This window comes from Ambystoma mexicanum, chromosome 6p (assembly GCF_040938575.1).
Source record: "Ambystoma mexicanum isolate Mex_15411 chromosome 6p, UKY_AmexF1_1, whole genome shotgun sequence".
Lineage (NCBI taxonomy): Eukaryota > Metazoa > Chordata > Amphibia > Caudata > Ambystomatidae > Ambystoma > Ambystoma mexicanum.
The window spans coordinates 491049640-491066559 of NC_090935.1; the positions used below are offsets into that span (position 1 = coordinate 491049640).

The window sequence follows — 16920 nt, forward strand, 5'->3', positions numbered from 1 at the left end:
GACTTAGAAATATCCAACACAGAAGACAAACTCACACGTAACCTTTACAGAAAACCTACAGACCGAAATACTCTGCTACATTTCAGAAGTTACCAGCCATACCACGTTCAACAGAACTTACCATATCGACAGTTCCTGCAAATCAGGAGGAACTGCATTTCATTACCAGATTACTACGCAAACTCTGATCTACTGTCGGAAAGACTCCACCGAAGAGGGTACCCCAAAAAACTTGTATCCACCACCCAGAAAAGGGCAGGATTCACCAATCGATAGCCTTTTGGCACCTGAACCACCACAAGAACAGGTGACCCAAGACAGGACCACATGTGTTACTACACACAGCTCCAACTCATTTCAAATCAAAAAGACCATCCAAAAATATTGGCCTATAGTAAGGCTACAACTACCAGAGGAACCACTCCCCAGATTTGCTTTCAAGAGAGGGAGGAACATCAGAGAATATCTAGTGCACTCCATGCACACACGGGACATCCCTACAACTGGACCCTGGAACCTACGTAAAATTACTGGACATTTCCCTTGCAGATCCTGTTCAGTATGCAATTTCACTATGAAAACCAAGTCTTTTCACATAAATGGAAGACCATGGACCCTGAAACACCACACGAACTGCAAAAGCAGTGAGGTGATTTATTGCATTCAGTGCCCGTGTGGACACAGATACGTAGGCCAGACCACACGCAAGGTGGGGACCCACATATCTGAACATCGGTCCAGGATCCGGTGTAAACTCACTACATCACCTATGGTAACACACTACCTAGAAAACTGACACACACCAGATGATCTCTTATGGTGGGTGTTAGAAAAAGTCGAATCAGGCCCCAATATCCAAACCAGGCTTCTCACACTAGAAGACAGATGGATCCACAGATTGGACACCCTTGAACATGGTTTGAATGAACTTCACAACCCCCAGTTCTAGTCACACACGTACCCACATGACGTCTCTCCCATCCCCTTCCACACCCCCTGTATTGGGGCGTGCCGGTTAGAGCCACTTTGACTCCCGACATGCCACAATCCACCTCCCTACGGCATGATTCTCTTGGATCATAGCCACCCGCTCTGCCCACGCAGGCAGGCATGGACACCTCTGTGGTGCTGGCCAGCCGACACTGCCGTGTCCTCACATGTCTCATCCGTTGAGACACCCAGTGTGGAATGGAGCTCACTGCCCACCCTCTTCGCAATTTTGCGACTGGGCACATTCCCACTCCACATGCACATCGTACTGTATCTCTACCCGGTGGGTATGTATAGCAGCCCACAGCTACACCTCATGACCCCTGTTACACCCACCAGGGTACTTTGCTCCTGGCGGGTATGCCCCCCCTGAGCCACGACCCTACATCTCTCTTCCAACGGCAACACCCATTGTTAGTTGGAGCCCATTGCCCACACTCACCGCAACCGCGGGATCTGGGCACACCCTGACTTCACTCGCATACTGCTGCGAGTTGATCCACTGTGTTTCACACAGAAGCTTGAGGCCACACCCCTTTGCCGGCGAACACATTCCAGGGGTATCCCGGCAACCGAGCCACGCCCCTGGGTAGCATGACGAGACATCACGTACGCTCGCCTGCCGAGTTCTGCTGACACAGCGGGTGTGGCGCCGGCAGCCAATGGCAGACCGACACATTCTCCACTCCCACCCACTACTGGACATACAATCCCAGTCCGGCGTCTACCTCCACAGACAGGCTTTGACCTGCACGACACAGAGTCCATGGATTACTCTGCGCACGCGTCCGAAGCAAAGACGAATAAGGTAAGCTTTCATTCTCACCATTTCGGGCCCCCATTTTCCATTCCCGGCCTCCCGTCTCCTCCTCCAACCTGCTGTTCTTTTACGACCCTATCTTCCTCCTTTCAGGTCTACCCCCGCTGACAGTCACCAGTACTGCAGCCGGTCAACGGAACCACACAGCAGTGCCGTACATGATTGCAACCCCCAAACTTGGGGTTTGTTTGGACACTCTTCATCCATTTGCCTCGGCACGCCTTCCAGATTTCAGCATTTCCCACAACCCAACAAAGATGGGCCGTCCTCGGAACCTTTCCCCGCTGCGAGGTCTCCGGTACCCCCGTGTTCACGGATCTGCTCCTTAGCAGATACCCAGGTACCAATTTCAGATTGTCTCATTACGGCAGGACGCGGGGAGCACTCGGATCACCGGGCACCTCTCTTGGGGAGCATGTTGGATTAGAATTAGTCCACTTCTTTTCCACCACTTCCCTGCTCAGTAGGCAGACACAGGAGAAAGTGTTGCATGACTCAATAATTTCACTAACGCTTGTCTTTTATAGTGGAGAGTCCACCTATTATCTATCTGCCTCAAGCACATCCTTCACCACAACACTTTATTCTAACCCTGACTCATCTAGTAGGATACTTATTGTACGGACCACACACCCTACTTTTATACAGTCTCTCTTTCTCACACAAATTCCTATTTAGTTCATTTCCTTGCAGAACTCACCAGCCCTGATGAAGGCGGAACATTAAAACTGGTCCTCAGCCCACAAGGGACCGGCCTCCGCCAAAACGCAAGAACGTGAGGGGAGTGTGGGAATAATTTCACCTACCTACGCATCCTTACAAATCCAATGGAATAGATTCCCCCACTGCGTTGGAAAATTTTGGAAACAGACGACATACCTGAACAGCAATATCAGGATTCTTTTTCTGTTTGCATTCATCTCTCCAGACCTCCATACTGGGAACATTGAGGACATACTTCCCGACCATAGCAGCACAACAAAATGTTGACTGTCTTTGATTTATTCCCGAGATTGTGGTAGGACAGATAGACGCATCCATGTGCTACTGCTTTGCTGCTAACGCTAACTGTATTTTTCCAGGTTATACTCTTTCAGCCTATCACCTTTTACCTTTTTCTTTTCTGCATATCTGTCATTCTCTGGACACCACCGCTTTGACATAAATGCATCTTTTTCTGTGATGAAATAAAGGATAAAGTTCAGGTGTGTGCCACACTACACTTATTTGTTTTATGTGATTTGAGACTCCTTGTTGATTCATCGCTTGTTGATTGTTTTACATATATTAAAAATACTTGTTTTGTGACACTTGCCTCCTTTTGGTATCTTACATGTCCTGTCAAGAGGATTAGATCTAAAAATAATATACTGTAGCATTTCTTGCTTCAACATTGGGTTACCCAGGGGAGTTTTAGGAATCAAATGACCTTCATCTCTGCTTTAAACCACCGGCACAGCAACACCTCCTTTTTCCATGATTTATAGCGCACCCTGCGTTGGCACTTGAGGAGCCCTTGGAAGATTTCCAACAGGCCAGGAGGGAAACCGTAGGGGCACGCAGGGCTGCCCTGACCAAGATACGTGTCCCTGGGGCAGTTATGTCATCTGCTGCACCAAACAGCAGGGTGTTGGCAAGTGCAGGGGCAGATGCACCCAACAACACCCCGGTTGTGAGTCTGCCAACCAGGACAGTTGCGGTCAATGACCCTGCCACAGAGGATGTTGCTGCGCAGGGTCCATTAGAGGGCACCCAGCTGCCACTGACAGAAGTCAGGCCTTTGGTCGTCCCTCCACCTGCCACTCCCTTGGCTCAATCCACCGAACCCACTGGCTATACTGGTCAGGGCGGCATTAGCCAGCCAGGGTCTGAGCCACAATCCAAGAGGAGGAAGGTTGCACCTGCAGCACAGGCTGGGACCTCACACTCAGCCACGACCTCCTGCACGTCGAGGAAGAAGCCTTTCTGCAACAAGGAACTGGACTTCCTCGTGGGCTACGTGCGGGGCCACAGCCGTGACATGCTAGTGGGTGCCAATAGTCAGACTACGGCTGCCCAATGTGATACCAACTGGAAGCATGTTTCGGAACATGTCAGTGCATTCCGCCATGAGGTGCGCACAGCGCAACAGTGCAAAATGTGTTGGAATGACATCAAACGCAGTGCTAAGGCGTGCCTCAAATTACAACTTGACTCTGGTGACTGGCCGTGGGCCTGCACCAGAGGAGGAAGTCCTCACTCTGCATGAGTCACTCGTTGCGGAGTTCATACCATCTGAATCGGTCAAAGGAGTGGGAGAGATGCCGGATTTTGATGCCCAGTCCAGTGAGTGTTGATGCATGTTTGTTGAGGACGTGTGTGTTTTACTTGTGGGATGTGTTGTGCATGATTGCCACTACATGTGACGTGTACATGTTTCGAATGTGCAAGTAATGCAATGCTTCCGTGATGCATGTCTGCTCTGCTGGATGGTGGACATGTGGAGCAGACGGGGACTGTTGGCATCAACACTATTGCACCCTACTCACATGCTGGTTACCAGTATGCCCTTCCGGTCCATGTCCCAGCTCACTGGCCCTTCTGCATGTAGCATGGGGTGACCTTCCTCTCAGCCCAGGCACGATGTCATAGCATGACTGACATGCTTGTGTCCTCTGCCTGCATGCGGGTACTCCATGTAGGCATGCTCCCTTGCCCCTCCACCCCCCACTCTGCACCCCAATTCCACCTTTGCACTGGTCTGCTTCAATATTGCCGTTGGGTACGTCCCTGTTAATGCGTCCTGTGTACATGCTAACTTCCCGCAACCAATCTGCCAGACATATGCTGTGTGGTACAGCCTTAGTACTTGATACAGGGTATCTCACTTGTACTGTGCAGAGGTCAGATGCCCCGCAGGGTCATGAGTGCCCATTCATGCTCCATGTGCATTGCACGCATGCCCCTATGTGTCCTTTACTGGATGATCACTGTAATACAAGTCCTGGGTGACATACATTGCATGGCATTTCATCAGCCTTCCCATGTCTACTGTGGCTCAGTACTGCGTTGCACACATGTTTAGGGTCTGACAATCTGGGTGGGTCACAGGCCTCAGCCTGTTTAATGGCCAATGATTCTGTCCAACTGGTGTAGTGTCTTCTTCACACATTGGTGGCATCCAGACGTTTCATCATGTGTCCTGCTTACTGTCCCATCATCATTTGCAGTGTTGTCACTTGACTCACATGAAGCTGTTGATGCTAGTCATCACTGCCTGTCAATGCACAGGTCTATGGTCAGCCTTTTGATAACATGCTAGGCATCCATGCTTTTGCACTTGGATGGAGGGGTGCTTTCCTTGTAGATATGCTACCCATTGAATGCACTTTGCACGTGATACCTGAAGTTGACCTTGCACTGCTTTCACATTTTCTGACACACACCATGAAGTACTTGTACATGTATATAGTGAGTAACAAACACATTGGCTGCACTGCATAGACCCACTTCAATGCAAACTGCCACCTTTCAACAGGTCTGATCACAGAAGCAATTCCAAGTTGACCCAGCATGCATGGCAGGTTCTATTTTGTTTTGCACATGTCTGCCTGATGTTGTCGGTGTGTGTGTTGTGTGCTTCTGACATGTGTAGTGACCTTTTTTCTCTCTATTTTTCAGATGATGACGCAATGGAGCCGGAGGATGGTGTTGTCATGCCAGGCACAGGGTTGGTATCACTACATCAACCTGGCACAAGTGGGGGTCGTGGGGTGGCAGGCCATGAAAACCCCCAAGTGCTACAGGCCATCTTGTCTCTGGCTGCCTATGATTCCAGCCCTGATGACGACTCTGACGTCCATGTCGAGTTGGATGAGCATCAGGTCCATGTGTCAGGGGTGAGTGATTCTGATGTGGACACTCCTCTGTCCGCGACACCTGCACTGAGGGGTCAGACAGTCTTGGAACCTCTGCCCGTGGTGGATCGGGACGCATGGTCACCCTCCACACCAGTCAATGATGTGTCTGGGACATCACGTCGACGGGGGCATGTAGTCGTGCAGCCGCGGGCGGTGCCAACACGACGAGGACACCTGGTCCTTGCGTCCCGCAGGGGTCAAGCCCAGAAACGCGGTTGCTGCACGCAACCGCTGTATACTGAGTGGGAGCAAGACATGACTGCCAATTCAGAACGGCGGGGGCAGCAATGGAGAACATCGCTGAGAGCATGGAGCGTGTGGCCCGATCCATGCTTCCCCCTGCTAGGCAGGTGCTTCTCCAGCAGCAGGCGGCACGGTCCATGGCCCGCTCGCTCAGGCTGGGCATGGCGGCCTCAGACAGGGCACGCCAGGCTGAAATGTCGTCTCTGCGTCAAGCAATTGATGCTCACGCAGAGGCACACATGGAGGCCCTGAGGGAGGAGTATGCTTCTGGGTGTCCTTCTGATGTCCCAGAGGGAGAGGTCAGAGGAGAGGTTTGTACAGCTTGAGCGTACCATCTCGGCTGAGCTACAGGCTTGCCGGGAGGGGCAGCGGTTGTGCAGCCAGGCCTTGCAGGAGGAATTCCGTTTTACACGTGCTACCTTGCAAGAGGAAGCACGTGTATCACGGGCGGTTCTGCATCCAGACCTACAAGTCATCGCCACATAGAACCAGGCTCACCCATCCAGCAGACTTGCTGCCGACGAGAGGCAAGCTGCGGCTAGGCATGGCCAGGCTACTGTGCCACGTCCTCCTTTCCAGGTTTAGCCAGACTCGAAAGACCATCTATCTCCCACATAGGTCGGGCTGTGCAGGCGTTGAGCCCATGGAGTTTTTTTTTGTTGGCTCAGCATCATCGCATGTGGGTGTTGAGCAGCACCCTGTACCTCCTCCCTCCTGGGTGCCCCCCCATCCCCTGGGTCGTATGTGGCCATTTTTGATTTTTCTTTTAGTTTAGTTAGTTAAGTTTCTGTTTGATAGTTAGTTTAATTAGGTAAAGTAGGTTTTTCGTAGTTAGTGTAATTAGTTAATATAGTTTAGAATTGCTTGTCTAATGTGATTTCATCTGACAGTGTGGTGCTTTGTGGCTTTGAAAGATTACACTGTCTGTTCCAGCCAGGCCCTTCAGGCTTGTCTTGTGTATGTGTTTGCTGCTTGGGGTCTTTGACTCACATATGTCACTCCTGCTTCCCTTATCCATGGGCTCGCAAGGATGGTTCAGTGTAACAGCCTATTACACAAGGGCTTTGGACTGTCATATCTGTGGCATGTCTGCTGCTGTGGAACTTGTGTTAATACCCCCTAGTGGGGATGATTGGGGTGTTATTGACCACTGTTCTGCTTTTGCTAGATGGGGTGTTTCATGATTCATGTGTACATTCATTGCTATGCATTGTGTAATATGTTTCTTATCTTTACTGTACATGTGATTGTTGCAATTCATGCCGTAGATAGTGTGTTGCACACTTTGGCTGCGAAAGACGGACTGTGGTGTGATTTCTGATGTACGTCTCTGACATGGTCCAGTGATGTGATGCCTGAAGAGACACACACAGATGGATCTAATGCATTAATCATGTGTTTCATGCCCTTTCTGCAGGGGGATGAGCCTGCAGACCACCTTTGCCAGCAGATATGGGCCATTGGACGTCTGGAATCTGGACACGTCTGGTGGTGCCACCATGCACATGTGTGCGCAAGCAGAGGCACAGGGATTGCAATCATACATCCAAAAACTGCTGACGTGTTTCAAGGGACTCCAGGCAAGGTGAGCAGCACAGGGGGGCCACAGCACAGCAAACCTTCCGCCAGGCCAGTTGCACATGCATGCTTAGTAGCAGCACTGAGGGTGAGCTTGGACGAATATTGGTGTTGAAAAGCACAATACAGCTCAGATGTGTTGGTGGACTCATGGCTAATTGATTGTAAGGTTGTCTGGGGCACCTGCAGGGGCAGTGGCACATTCCTTCTGGTCCACCATGGTCCATTGAGGCACTTGTATCACCCATGTAGCGTTCCGAGACATGGAAAGAAGTAGCTCACAGGGACAGACAGCAAGGGACAGACTCGGGTGCAGTGCATTTAATTTCCATGTAAAATTTGAAACATGCACTGCCTACTTTATTTGGGTCATGGTGGAACACGACTTGTTTGGAAGTCATACCTTGCTATATGCGTCTGTCTGCTTACCCTGGGAACATTGCATGTTGTGTGATTCGTGACACATTGGTGTTCCATTTGCCACGCACCCACCGACGGCTGACTTACTGCATTGACTGTGTATGAACCATCACAGGGGTAATGCTACGTATGGGTACGAAGCATCCACACCAGATTGTCTGTTTGTAGAGTAGGTTGTTACTTTGGGGCATATTTGGTGGTGTGTTTGTGTGTTATGGGCACGCACAGATTTTTAACTGTGGCTCTCTTTGCAGCATTGAAGTGCTCCTGTTACCGGACCTGAGAGTGCGCAGGCAGGAGGCCAGCACTCACCCCAGAGATAAGTTTCTCTTTGACTTCCATTTCAGTGAATTGCTGCTATGTGCATGATGAACAAGTTTGGTACGATTGTGTATGTGTTAATGTGAGTACTACATTCTTGGCCATTCCCTACTTTCCCGTGTCAATCCTACTCCCCTCTCCTGCCCCTCATTCCGGTTATCCAGTATGCCAACGCCTGTCCCGACTGCATATACCTGACCCTCCTTCCCCACCAGGGTCTCAGAGGCCTGTGTGAGTTTGACCTTGCAGCCACCCAGACCACGGTGGGGGTGGTTGGTTCGTGCCACTCCTGCGCCTGTACACGGGAGCTCTGACAGTACACATCCGTTTGTGGTGCATCATTCTATGTTTTGTACCACACATGGTACACATCCTGTTGTGACATTGTTTTACTGTGCTACCTTGGTTGTTACGTCATTGTGGTAGTACTTGGCCTTTGTGAGGTGTGCTTTGAGTTCTCTTGGATGTAGTGTTTTTGCAAATCAAGGTGGACTCTGAGGGTGCAGGCAACTTTTTACACACAAGGTGGGAGATGGTGACAAAGGGGAAGGGTGATCCTGTGGCCAGGTGAAATTCAAGGATGAAGGCTCCATAACCCCGGTGCAGTTGTTCAGTGGGTCATGGTTATTTGTGAGGGAGGGGTTGTGCTTGGTTGGTGATAGTTGCCTTGCCCTGCAGTGTGATGGGCACCCTGACATTGTAATTGTGGCATTTTATGTACATGATGTGTTCTGCTGATCAATGCCTGTTCATGTGTTGTGTTTACCTTTCAGGTGTGAGGGGATAGTTGTGGTTTGACATGCTGGGGTGTACACATGGTGAATGTTCACATGTGATGTGTAGAGGACACTGATGGTCACCACATTGCACATGCATATGTTGAGTGCATGTATGTATGTATGTATGTATGTATATATTTTTATATAGCGACGGAAGCCCGCAGGCATCAGGGCGCTTGAACATTACAACATAGAAGAGAAGAGAGCAGGCGTAAAGAGACGCAAAACAGTTGGCATGGAAGACCTGGCAGCCACTAGCGCTAGAAAACTTATCTGAAGAGGAATGTCTTCATCCATTTCCTAAATACAAGGTGGTTTGCTTCTGACCTCAGTGAATTGGGAAGGCTGTTCCACAATTTAGGTGCCAGTGCCAAAAAAGATCTACCCAACCCCGATTTCAACTTGAAATTTGGTACGACCAGTAGGCACTTTCCTTCAGATCTTATTCTTCTCCTGGGTGTGTAGAGGTCTAGGCTGTTTTTCAAATACTCTGGTGCTTTACCATATAGGCACTTGTGGACCAAAGATAGAGCCTTGAACTTTATACGTTCCTCTACTGTTAGCCAATGAAGGGAGATCCTGTCGGGGGTGACATGATCTTTCTTCTTCAGATTTTTTACTAGCCTAACCACACTGTTCTGGATCACCTGACATCTAGCTAAGTCCTTGGACGTGGCCCCTAAAAACAGAGCGTTGCCATAGTCGAGCCATGATAGAATAATAGCTCTGGCAATGGTGGCCAGGTTACATTCATTAAGGAAAGGCTTGATATATCTCATTAGCCTGAGATAATAAGCCGTGTTTTTTTGGAGATAGTTGGTCTGGGCATGAGAATCAACCGCAGAGTTAACCATCATGCCCAAGGTTTTCACTTTGGGGGCCACCGAAATGATGGCTTTCTTAATTTGGAAGGATTTATACTCTGCTCCTAGATTAGCTAGCTGACGACTGGAACCAAACAACATCAATTCGGTTTTTGAATCATTCAGGCACATCCAGTTAGCCTGCATCCAATCGTCTATTGTCTTATAAACCCTTGCAATCACTTTGCTGTCAGTGGCGTGCTAGCTACCCCCAGTTCCAAAATAAGTTGCGTGTCGTCTGCGCAGTTCGTAAACGACATGCCTGCTTTCACCAGTATGCTGCACAAAGTGCGCATGTATATGTTGAACAGCATTGGTGACAAACTGGCCCCTTTGGGCACTCCGAAGAGGATATTGCAGGGATCCGAAAAGTTGCTGCCCCAATGGACTCTGGCTTGGCGGTTTGATAGAAATGACAATAACCAGTCAATGGCTCCTTCGGAGCAGCCCACGTTCTCTCGGAGTGCCTTGATGAGGAGTTGATGACCTACCAGATCGAAAGCGGCGCTTAAATCGAGAAGCATCAGCATCCCTAACTTATTTTTGTCAAGCAAGCTCAACATCTGATTCTGTAGGTCCAGCATGGCTGTTTCAGTGCTATGGGACGCTCTGAAGCCGGATTGTTGCTGGTGCAAGGCTTCCTGATTCTCTACAAAATTCTGTAGTTGCTGCATTGCTACCTTGTCCAGCAATTTAAGAACAAAGTTGGAATTTGTTATTGGGCGCAGGTTAGCTGGGTCCTTTGGATCCAGGACGGCTTTTTTTTACAAGAGGGGTGATGGTGACCTTCTTAAGTCCCTACTGACCCACACACTCGCACTATAAAGCACTACATGTACAACCACCCTTCCATGTCCACGTGTACACTCTGTTTTCCTTCTGGTGCCCACTGTGTCCCTGCAGCACATGTCCTATGACCAATTGTGGATCCTGTACATGCCTAATTTGCTTTTTGATGTGGTTTGTCGCTTAGATGTGATGCTCAGGGTATGCATCACACACAATGGCTGTTAACTGTGCTGTGCACTGAGCAGTGTGTTGCAGGAGGTGGACACGGCACACAGAAGCTGCAGTGTTGATTTTACAATGCACAATGTGCATGTAGACAGGCATTCATTGTTATGTTACAACTTTGACTTTTGGAATGCATTTGGGTACGACTTATTTTGGGTGGGAGGTTGTTGGTCAGTCATTTCATCTGATTCCATGTCAGGGATCATTGTCTGATGCCAATTTACATTTTTCACATGGCAATGTGTACCTTATTGATACTATGTTGGTGTATGACTATTGCTTGCCATGTCATGTTGTGCTTTGGGAGGGTTTGAGTGACATACCAGTGATAGTCATGGCATGTTTTGCAGGTGTGTGTGCTTCATACCTTGCATGTGTGCCATTTGGTCACACAGGATTGCTTGTGTTTAAGTAGCTAGGGATGCACACAATGTGGCACTTCCATGGCAACAATCTCAGGGTGGTAAGGTTGTGACAGTTGACTGTCTCTTTGTCATCATCGATTGTCACCTGGTATGTGCCAGGCCTGTGTGCACTCCGCAGGGGTGGGAGTTTAGGTGAAAAATGTGTCCACAAGCTGGGTCCGGGCATCCTCGCCACATGCCCTATCCCCACCCATGGGCAGCGCCTCTGCCTGTGGTTGGGGGTGTGGGGGCACCACCATGTTCACCGGTACGCCCTGCCGTGTTGCAACATTGTGCAGGACACATGCTGCCACAATGATCCTGCACACTACTGGGTGTGCATAGAGTAGCTGCCCACCAGAGCGGTCAAGGGAGCGGAAGCATGACTTGAGCACTCCGAATGTGCGCTCCACTATGGCCCTGGTTGCAATATGGGCCACGTTGTATCTTACCTGGGGTGGTGTGGTGGGGTTCCGGATTGGCGTCATCATGTGGTTGCTCAGAGGGTAGGCACTGTCCCCTAGAGAGGTGATAATGGTTGTGATTATTGGGGTTTGTGTATTTGTGTGTGTGTGTGTGACATGCATGCATGTGCAAGGGCATTTGTACTCACCTAGGAGCCATGTGTCGCCATGCTGCCCAGCTTCCAGGGCCCGGCTCAGGGCGGACATTCTGTATATGAAACTGTCATGGGTGGAGCCAGGGTAGTTTGCATAGACAGAGGTGATGATTCCCTTTGCATCGCATACCAACTGTACATTGATGGAATGCCAGTGCTTGCAGTTTCGGTAGATGTGCTCAGTGGCCCTAGGTGGACGTAGGGCCACATGGGTGCAATCTATGGCACCGAGCACTTTGGGGAAGTGTGACACTCTGTAAAAGTCCAGGACAATAGCCTGCCTTTCTGTGGGTGTTCTGGGCATGTATATGTGCCTGCGGACTGAGGGGCGCACTGTCATGATTGCCAAGACCTGGTGTAGGCAGCATGACTGCGTGGCCTGTGAGACCCCCCCCCACTATGGTAGTAGTCCGCTGAAATGACCTAGTGGCCAAAAAATGCAGGAAATTGAGCACCTTCTCCAAGGGGCGCAATGCTTGGGAGCAAAGGGTGGGGGATCTAAGGTCATCTTCCCACTCCCTGACCAGGTCTAGGATGATACGGGGTGGAAACCTATACCTGCCATAGACCTGGTCTTCAGGCTTCCCATAAAGGCTTGTCTGTGGTGAAAAAATGCATTCCCTGGCTATTCTCCTCCTCCTGCGGTGTCCCACGATCAGTGCTGTGGCAAATGCAGCATTCATCGTAGCTGTATATGCGTGTTTGTTGTTTGCGCGCACTTTTATAATGTGCGCAGGGATGCTTCCGCCTACCTTCGTGTGGCGGACGCATTCACGCCTGTGTGCGTCTTTTGCCGTGCGCGGGTTTCCCGTATTCGTATCCATGAATACGGGTTGTTCGCGTGCGTGTGGGCGTTCCGTGTAGTTCCCTGCAGTACTTCCCCAGTTACGCCTTCTTTTTCACGCGTTATTCCCCATTCCGCGTGTTACGCCCACTGTTCCGCCTACTTTTGTTGTGTGCGCTGCGCTACGTGCGCTTTTGCTGTGCGTGTAGCGCATGCCGTTTGATGACTTGTGTGCCCGCGTGCGACATGCACTGATTTGGTGCACAACAAGTGGGAAACAAGTGCAGCGCCTTCCTTGAATCGCACGCGTGCGCGTGCGCTTGCTTTCTCACGCTTGAACCACCTTACGCCTGCTTGCGCTGGGATTTTCGGCGCACGTTTGTTCCATGAATCGGCCCCTAAATACCTTAGAAAACTCTATCTCCAACACAGCTGGTTTGGAGAAAATATTAAAAATATCTTTAAACCTTAGAGTAATGCTTAAACGTAACCTTGACGTTGAGCAAGGACTAGTTAATGGAGCACTTGGTACAGTTGTTGGCTTTCAAACATACCCACGTGACAACAACATTCAATTTGTCAATATTCTCTTTGAAAAACTATCAGAAGTTAAAAGGATAGGACACCCAACAGCCCGCTTCATTCCGCAGAGAACAATTTTCACTAACTCTAGCATAACCAGTTACCAATCACAAATCACAAGGTCTTACCCTAGATAAAGCATTGGTAGATATTGTTAGCACAGTCTTTAAAGAAGGCATGAGCTTTGTAGCACTATCACGCTTACGTACACTTGACGGGCTATTTCTAATCAAATTTGATGGAAGTAAAGTAAATGCTGATATTCCTTGCAGTCTAGAATACAATAGACTGCGTTCACTCTACACCCCCAATCTAAAAACCTATCCTGTTCCACAAAAAGCAAAACGTTGTAAAAGAAAATTGCTTCAAACTGAAATAATCTTTCAGATTTCATACATGTGGAAACATACATGCACTCTCTGCTGCCATGTGGCACAGCAACAAGACCCTAATGAACGCTTCGTGTATGTATCCATACCTAACTGTGTATCCATACCATTTCAGCAACTTGTACAAAATGCAAACCATGGCAGATTATGTACTACCTGCAATTCAGATAATCGCTCCACCTCACAAATACAGACACATAGTAAATACGTAATAGTAATGCTTTTACGTTACAATGCAGATGGTACCAAAAACAACTGTAAGCTGACTGGATTCACACATGGTCAAGTATCACTTTGTAAGAAAACCTTCACAACAATAGGTATAATCTACCATGCAGGAGCCACAACCAATGCAGGCCACTACACTGCATATATAAAAAAGAATCGTGGATGTTCGAATGTAATGGTAGTTACTCTAAAGCAGAGATTACCAGCAAATCTTGTAAACGCTTACTTAATATTCTTAAAATCAAAATTTGATACGTAATCTGTATATGAACATAAGCAAAACTTCAACTTCAAAACTGTGCACAATTAGAGTACGCCAACATGTATCTAACTACCCCAAGATTCTGCAACAAGCAAACAGATAAATAAATACCACTAAAATATAACAAGAAATACACAGTTAGAAAACGCCAATAGGTATCTAACTGTCCCAAGATTCTGTAACAAGCAAACAGATAAATAAATACCACTAAAATCAAACAAGAAATATACAGTTCAAATACGCCAACAGGTATCTAACTGGCCCAAAAAATCTGCAACAAGCCAACAGATAGAAGATTAGCAAGAAACAAGAAATAAACAGTTAAACAATGAAAGAAATACATTTTACCACAACATAGAAGTTTTTTTTAACCCAGCATGGATTTTTTTCCCCACAGACCCAATGATTTAGAAAGCAAACACAGAAACTGAGCAAATTGCGCAGTACACTTGTTTGAACTATAGTACTTGTAAAGTACTAAATATGAGCATCATAAAAATACAGAAATGTCTATTATGCAATGCAATAACTCATTTTGAACTACCTACTCTAACATATGATCTTTTCTTTTATAACAGAGATCGAAAAAGTATGCCTGGTCCAATTACCCATGTCATGAAAAAACTGCATACAACCACAAAAAACTCAACCAGTATGTATAAAATAAATGGACTCACAAACACTGCTGCATAACACACCCATTAAAGCAAACATCTAACCATACACCACAATTCAAAATGTTTACTTCCATGGGTATCTTATGATGCAGTCCTTGTTACACCCTCTACAATCTTAACTGCACAGCCTAGCCAAAACTTCACATACAAACTCTACAAATGAAACAGTACACAAACCTTTGGGTTGTGGATATTTGATGGGTGTTTGATTCTATGGGTGTGTTATGCTGCAGTGGTTGTGGCCAGGGCCTAGAGGTTTGGGTGCATGCACCCAAGATTCTAGGACCTGGCCACAACCACCGCAGTATAACACACCTATGCTACCAAACACTTTGACTGTGGTTTGTGGGCTGCTTATAGGGGATATTAATTACAATCAATGCTCTACTAACAACCCAAGACCAACATGATACTAAAGTAAAATAGCTAGTAGTGTATATATTATGTCCCCGGACAGCCGTGAAGACAGCAGACATGGCAAACGCATCAGGGGCACCTGCTACCTAGACAAATACAGTATTTGACCCATCTCTTACTCCCCAACCCTCCCCAAGCACTCCTACAAACCAACACACTCCCCAAAATTGCATTTTGCCTCTGTTCACTGCCGCAATGTGGATCCAAGATAGCAGGCGCATCAAAACAATGTGACGCACCTCAAGCCTCACTCCAGCCAATCAGCGAACACGTCGCGTGTCCGTGGACATGATGCAAGTATATTAGCCAATCGGTGTCCTGTCCGCAGCACGAACAGGGAAGTGTGTCCGCGGAGCGGACATAGATATCACTAATTTTTTTGTCTTAAGTTCTGGTCATTTAAAAAAAAACTACTGGACCGATTTACACCAAATTAACAAAAGCACGCTTTTGGGACTAAGCCGCCGCTATTGCCACAAATTTGGTGGAAATCCGTCCAGCGGTTTGACCTGTAGGCGTGAGCAATGTTTCTTCCCATTATGTTTACGGGAAAAAAAGAAATGTTGGAACCCCCCCTATAACTTTGCCCCCCCTTGGACCAAACCTCACCAAACAAATGCAAAGTGTGCCATTTACTTTTTTTTTGCAAAGTTTGGTGAGGATTCGTTCAGGGGGAGCGAAGTTATAAGCCACCCAAAAAGTGCTCTTCTTATGGGATTAGCAACTTAACCATAACTACATGACCGCTACCGCAGGCCATGTAATATTTAGAAGAAACAAAATTTAGCTAAAAATAGTGCTCTGCCTGAACAGGTAGCTGGTGCTTAAGGGTATGAATTTAGCCAAATTCATTAAATGCATCAAAAAACACATGCTATAGTAAAGTTGTAGCACTGCAAAAAACCTTACATGCTGCATGTATACAAAAGAGTCCCAAGCACACACGACCTGCTACTTTAAAACACATTCTTTAATTCGCATAGGTACAGTGCATCATAACAAAAGTGAACATGCAAACATGTTCATCTAAATAGCGACCAAATGGTAAAATACACTAACTCATAAGGGTGAAAAAGCCACACGCTCCGCCTGAATGCTCAGGTTTCTTCAAGCTCGTAAAATTCAATTGTGCCGATTGCACCAACAAGTGTGAAAAGGCATGGCTAGAGTGGTTTACTCCTCCCCCCCATCACGTGCACAACGATCATGTGATCGCAACTATGAGGCCAATAGTATTGGCAAAATAGCCTCCATATTGGAAAGGCTATAGGTATCAGTGCTTACGAGTAACATTCAGAGTAAAATACTCTAATAAGACATAAATATGTCTATTGATTTACACCTACATGATGGGGCCATTAGGTTTAAACCACTCCGCCATGCCACCTTTAAAAAACATTTTTATTTCAATTAATTAGGTGCATGTAAAACTTCACAAGTGTGACCCAATTTAAATGATTATGGCCACGCGTTGTTGACCAATAACAACACGTGGTCATGTGCCCCTTAGGGGTGTGTGTTACAAACCAATACGGAAAACAGCGAATGTAAAGTCTCTGGATTAGTGCCAGAGATCGTGCATCTGCTAACAAGCAATGAGTGAGTGGTTGAGCTAATGCTAAAGTCACACA

The 16920-nt window shown here is 47.7% G+C and overlaps 1 protein-coding gene across 1 annotated transcript in view; it reads right to left on the reverse strand.

The window, feature by feature from the left end:
- Window positions 1-16422, reverse strand: part of ANKRD55 (ankyrin repeat domain 55) — a 1206736-nt gene extending 1190314 nt beyond the window's left edge. Inside the window, exon 1 of the mRNA XM_069627296.1 lies at window positions 16349-16422. Within this exon, the coding sequence (XP_069483397.1) occupies window positions 16349-16352 (4 nt within the window). The 5' untranslated portion in view covers window positions 16353-16422. The remainder of the gene's footprint in view (window positions 1-16348) is intronic.
- Between the last annotated feature and the right edge of the window lie 498 nt (window positions 16423-16920).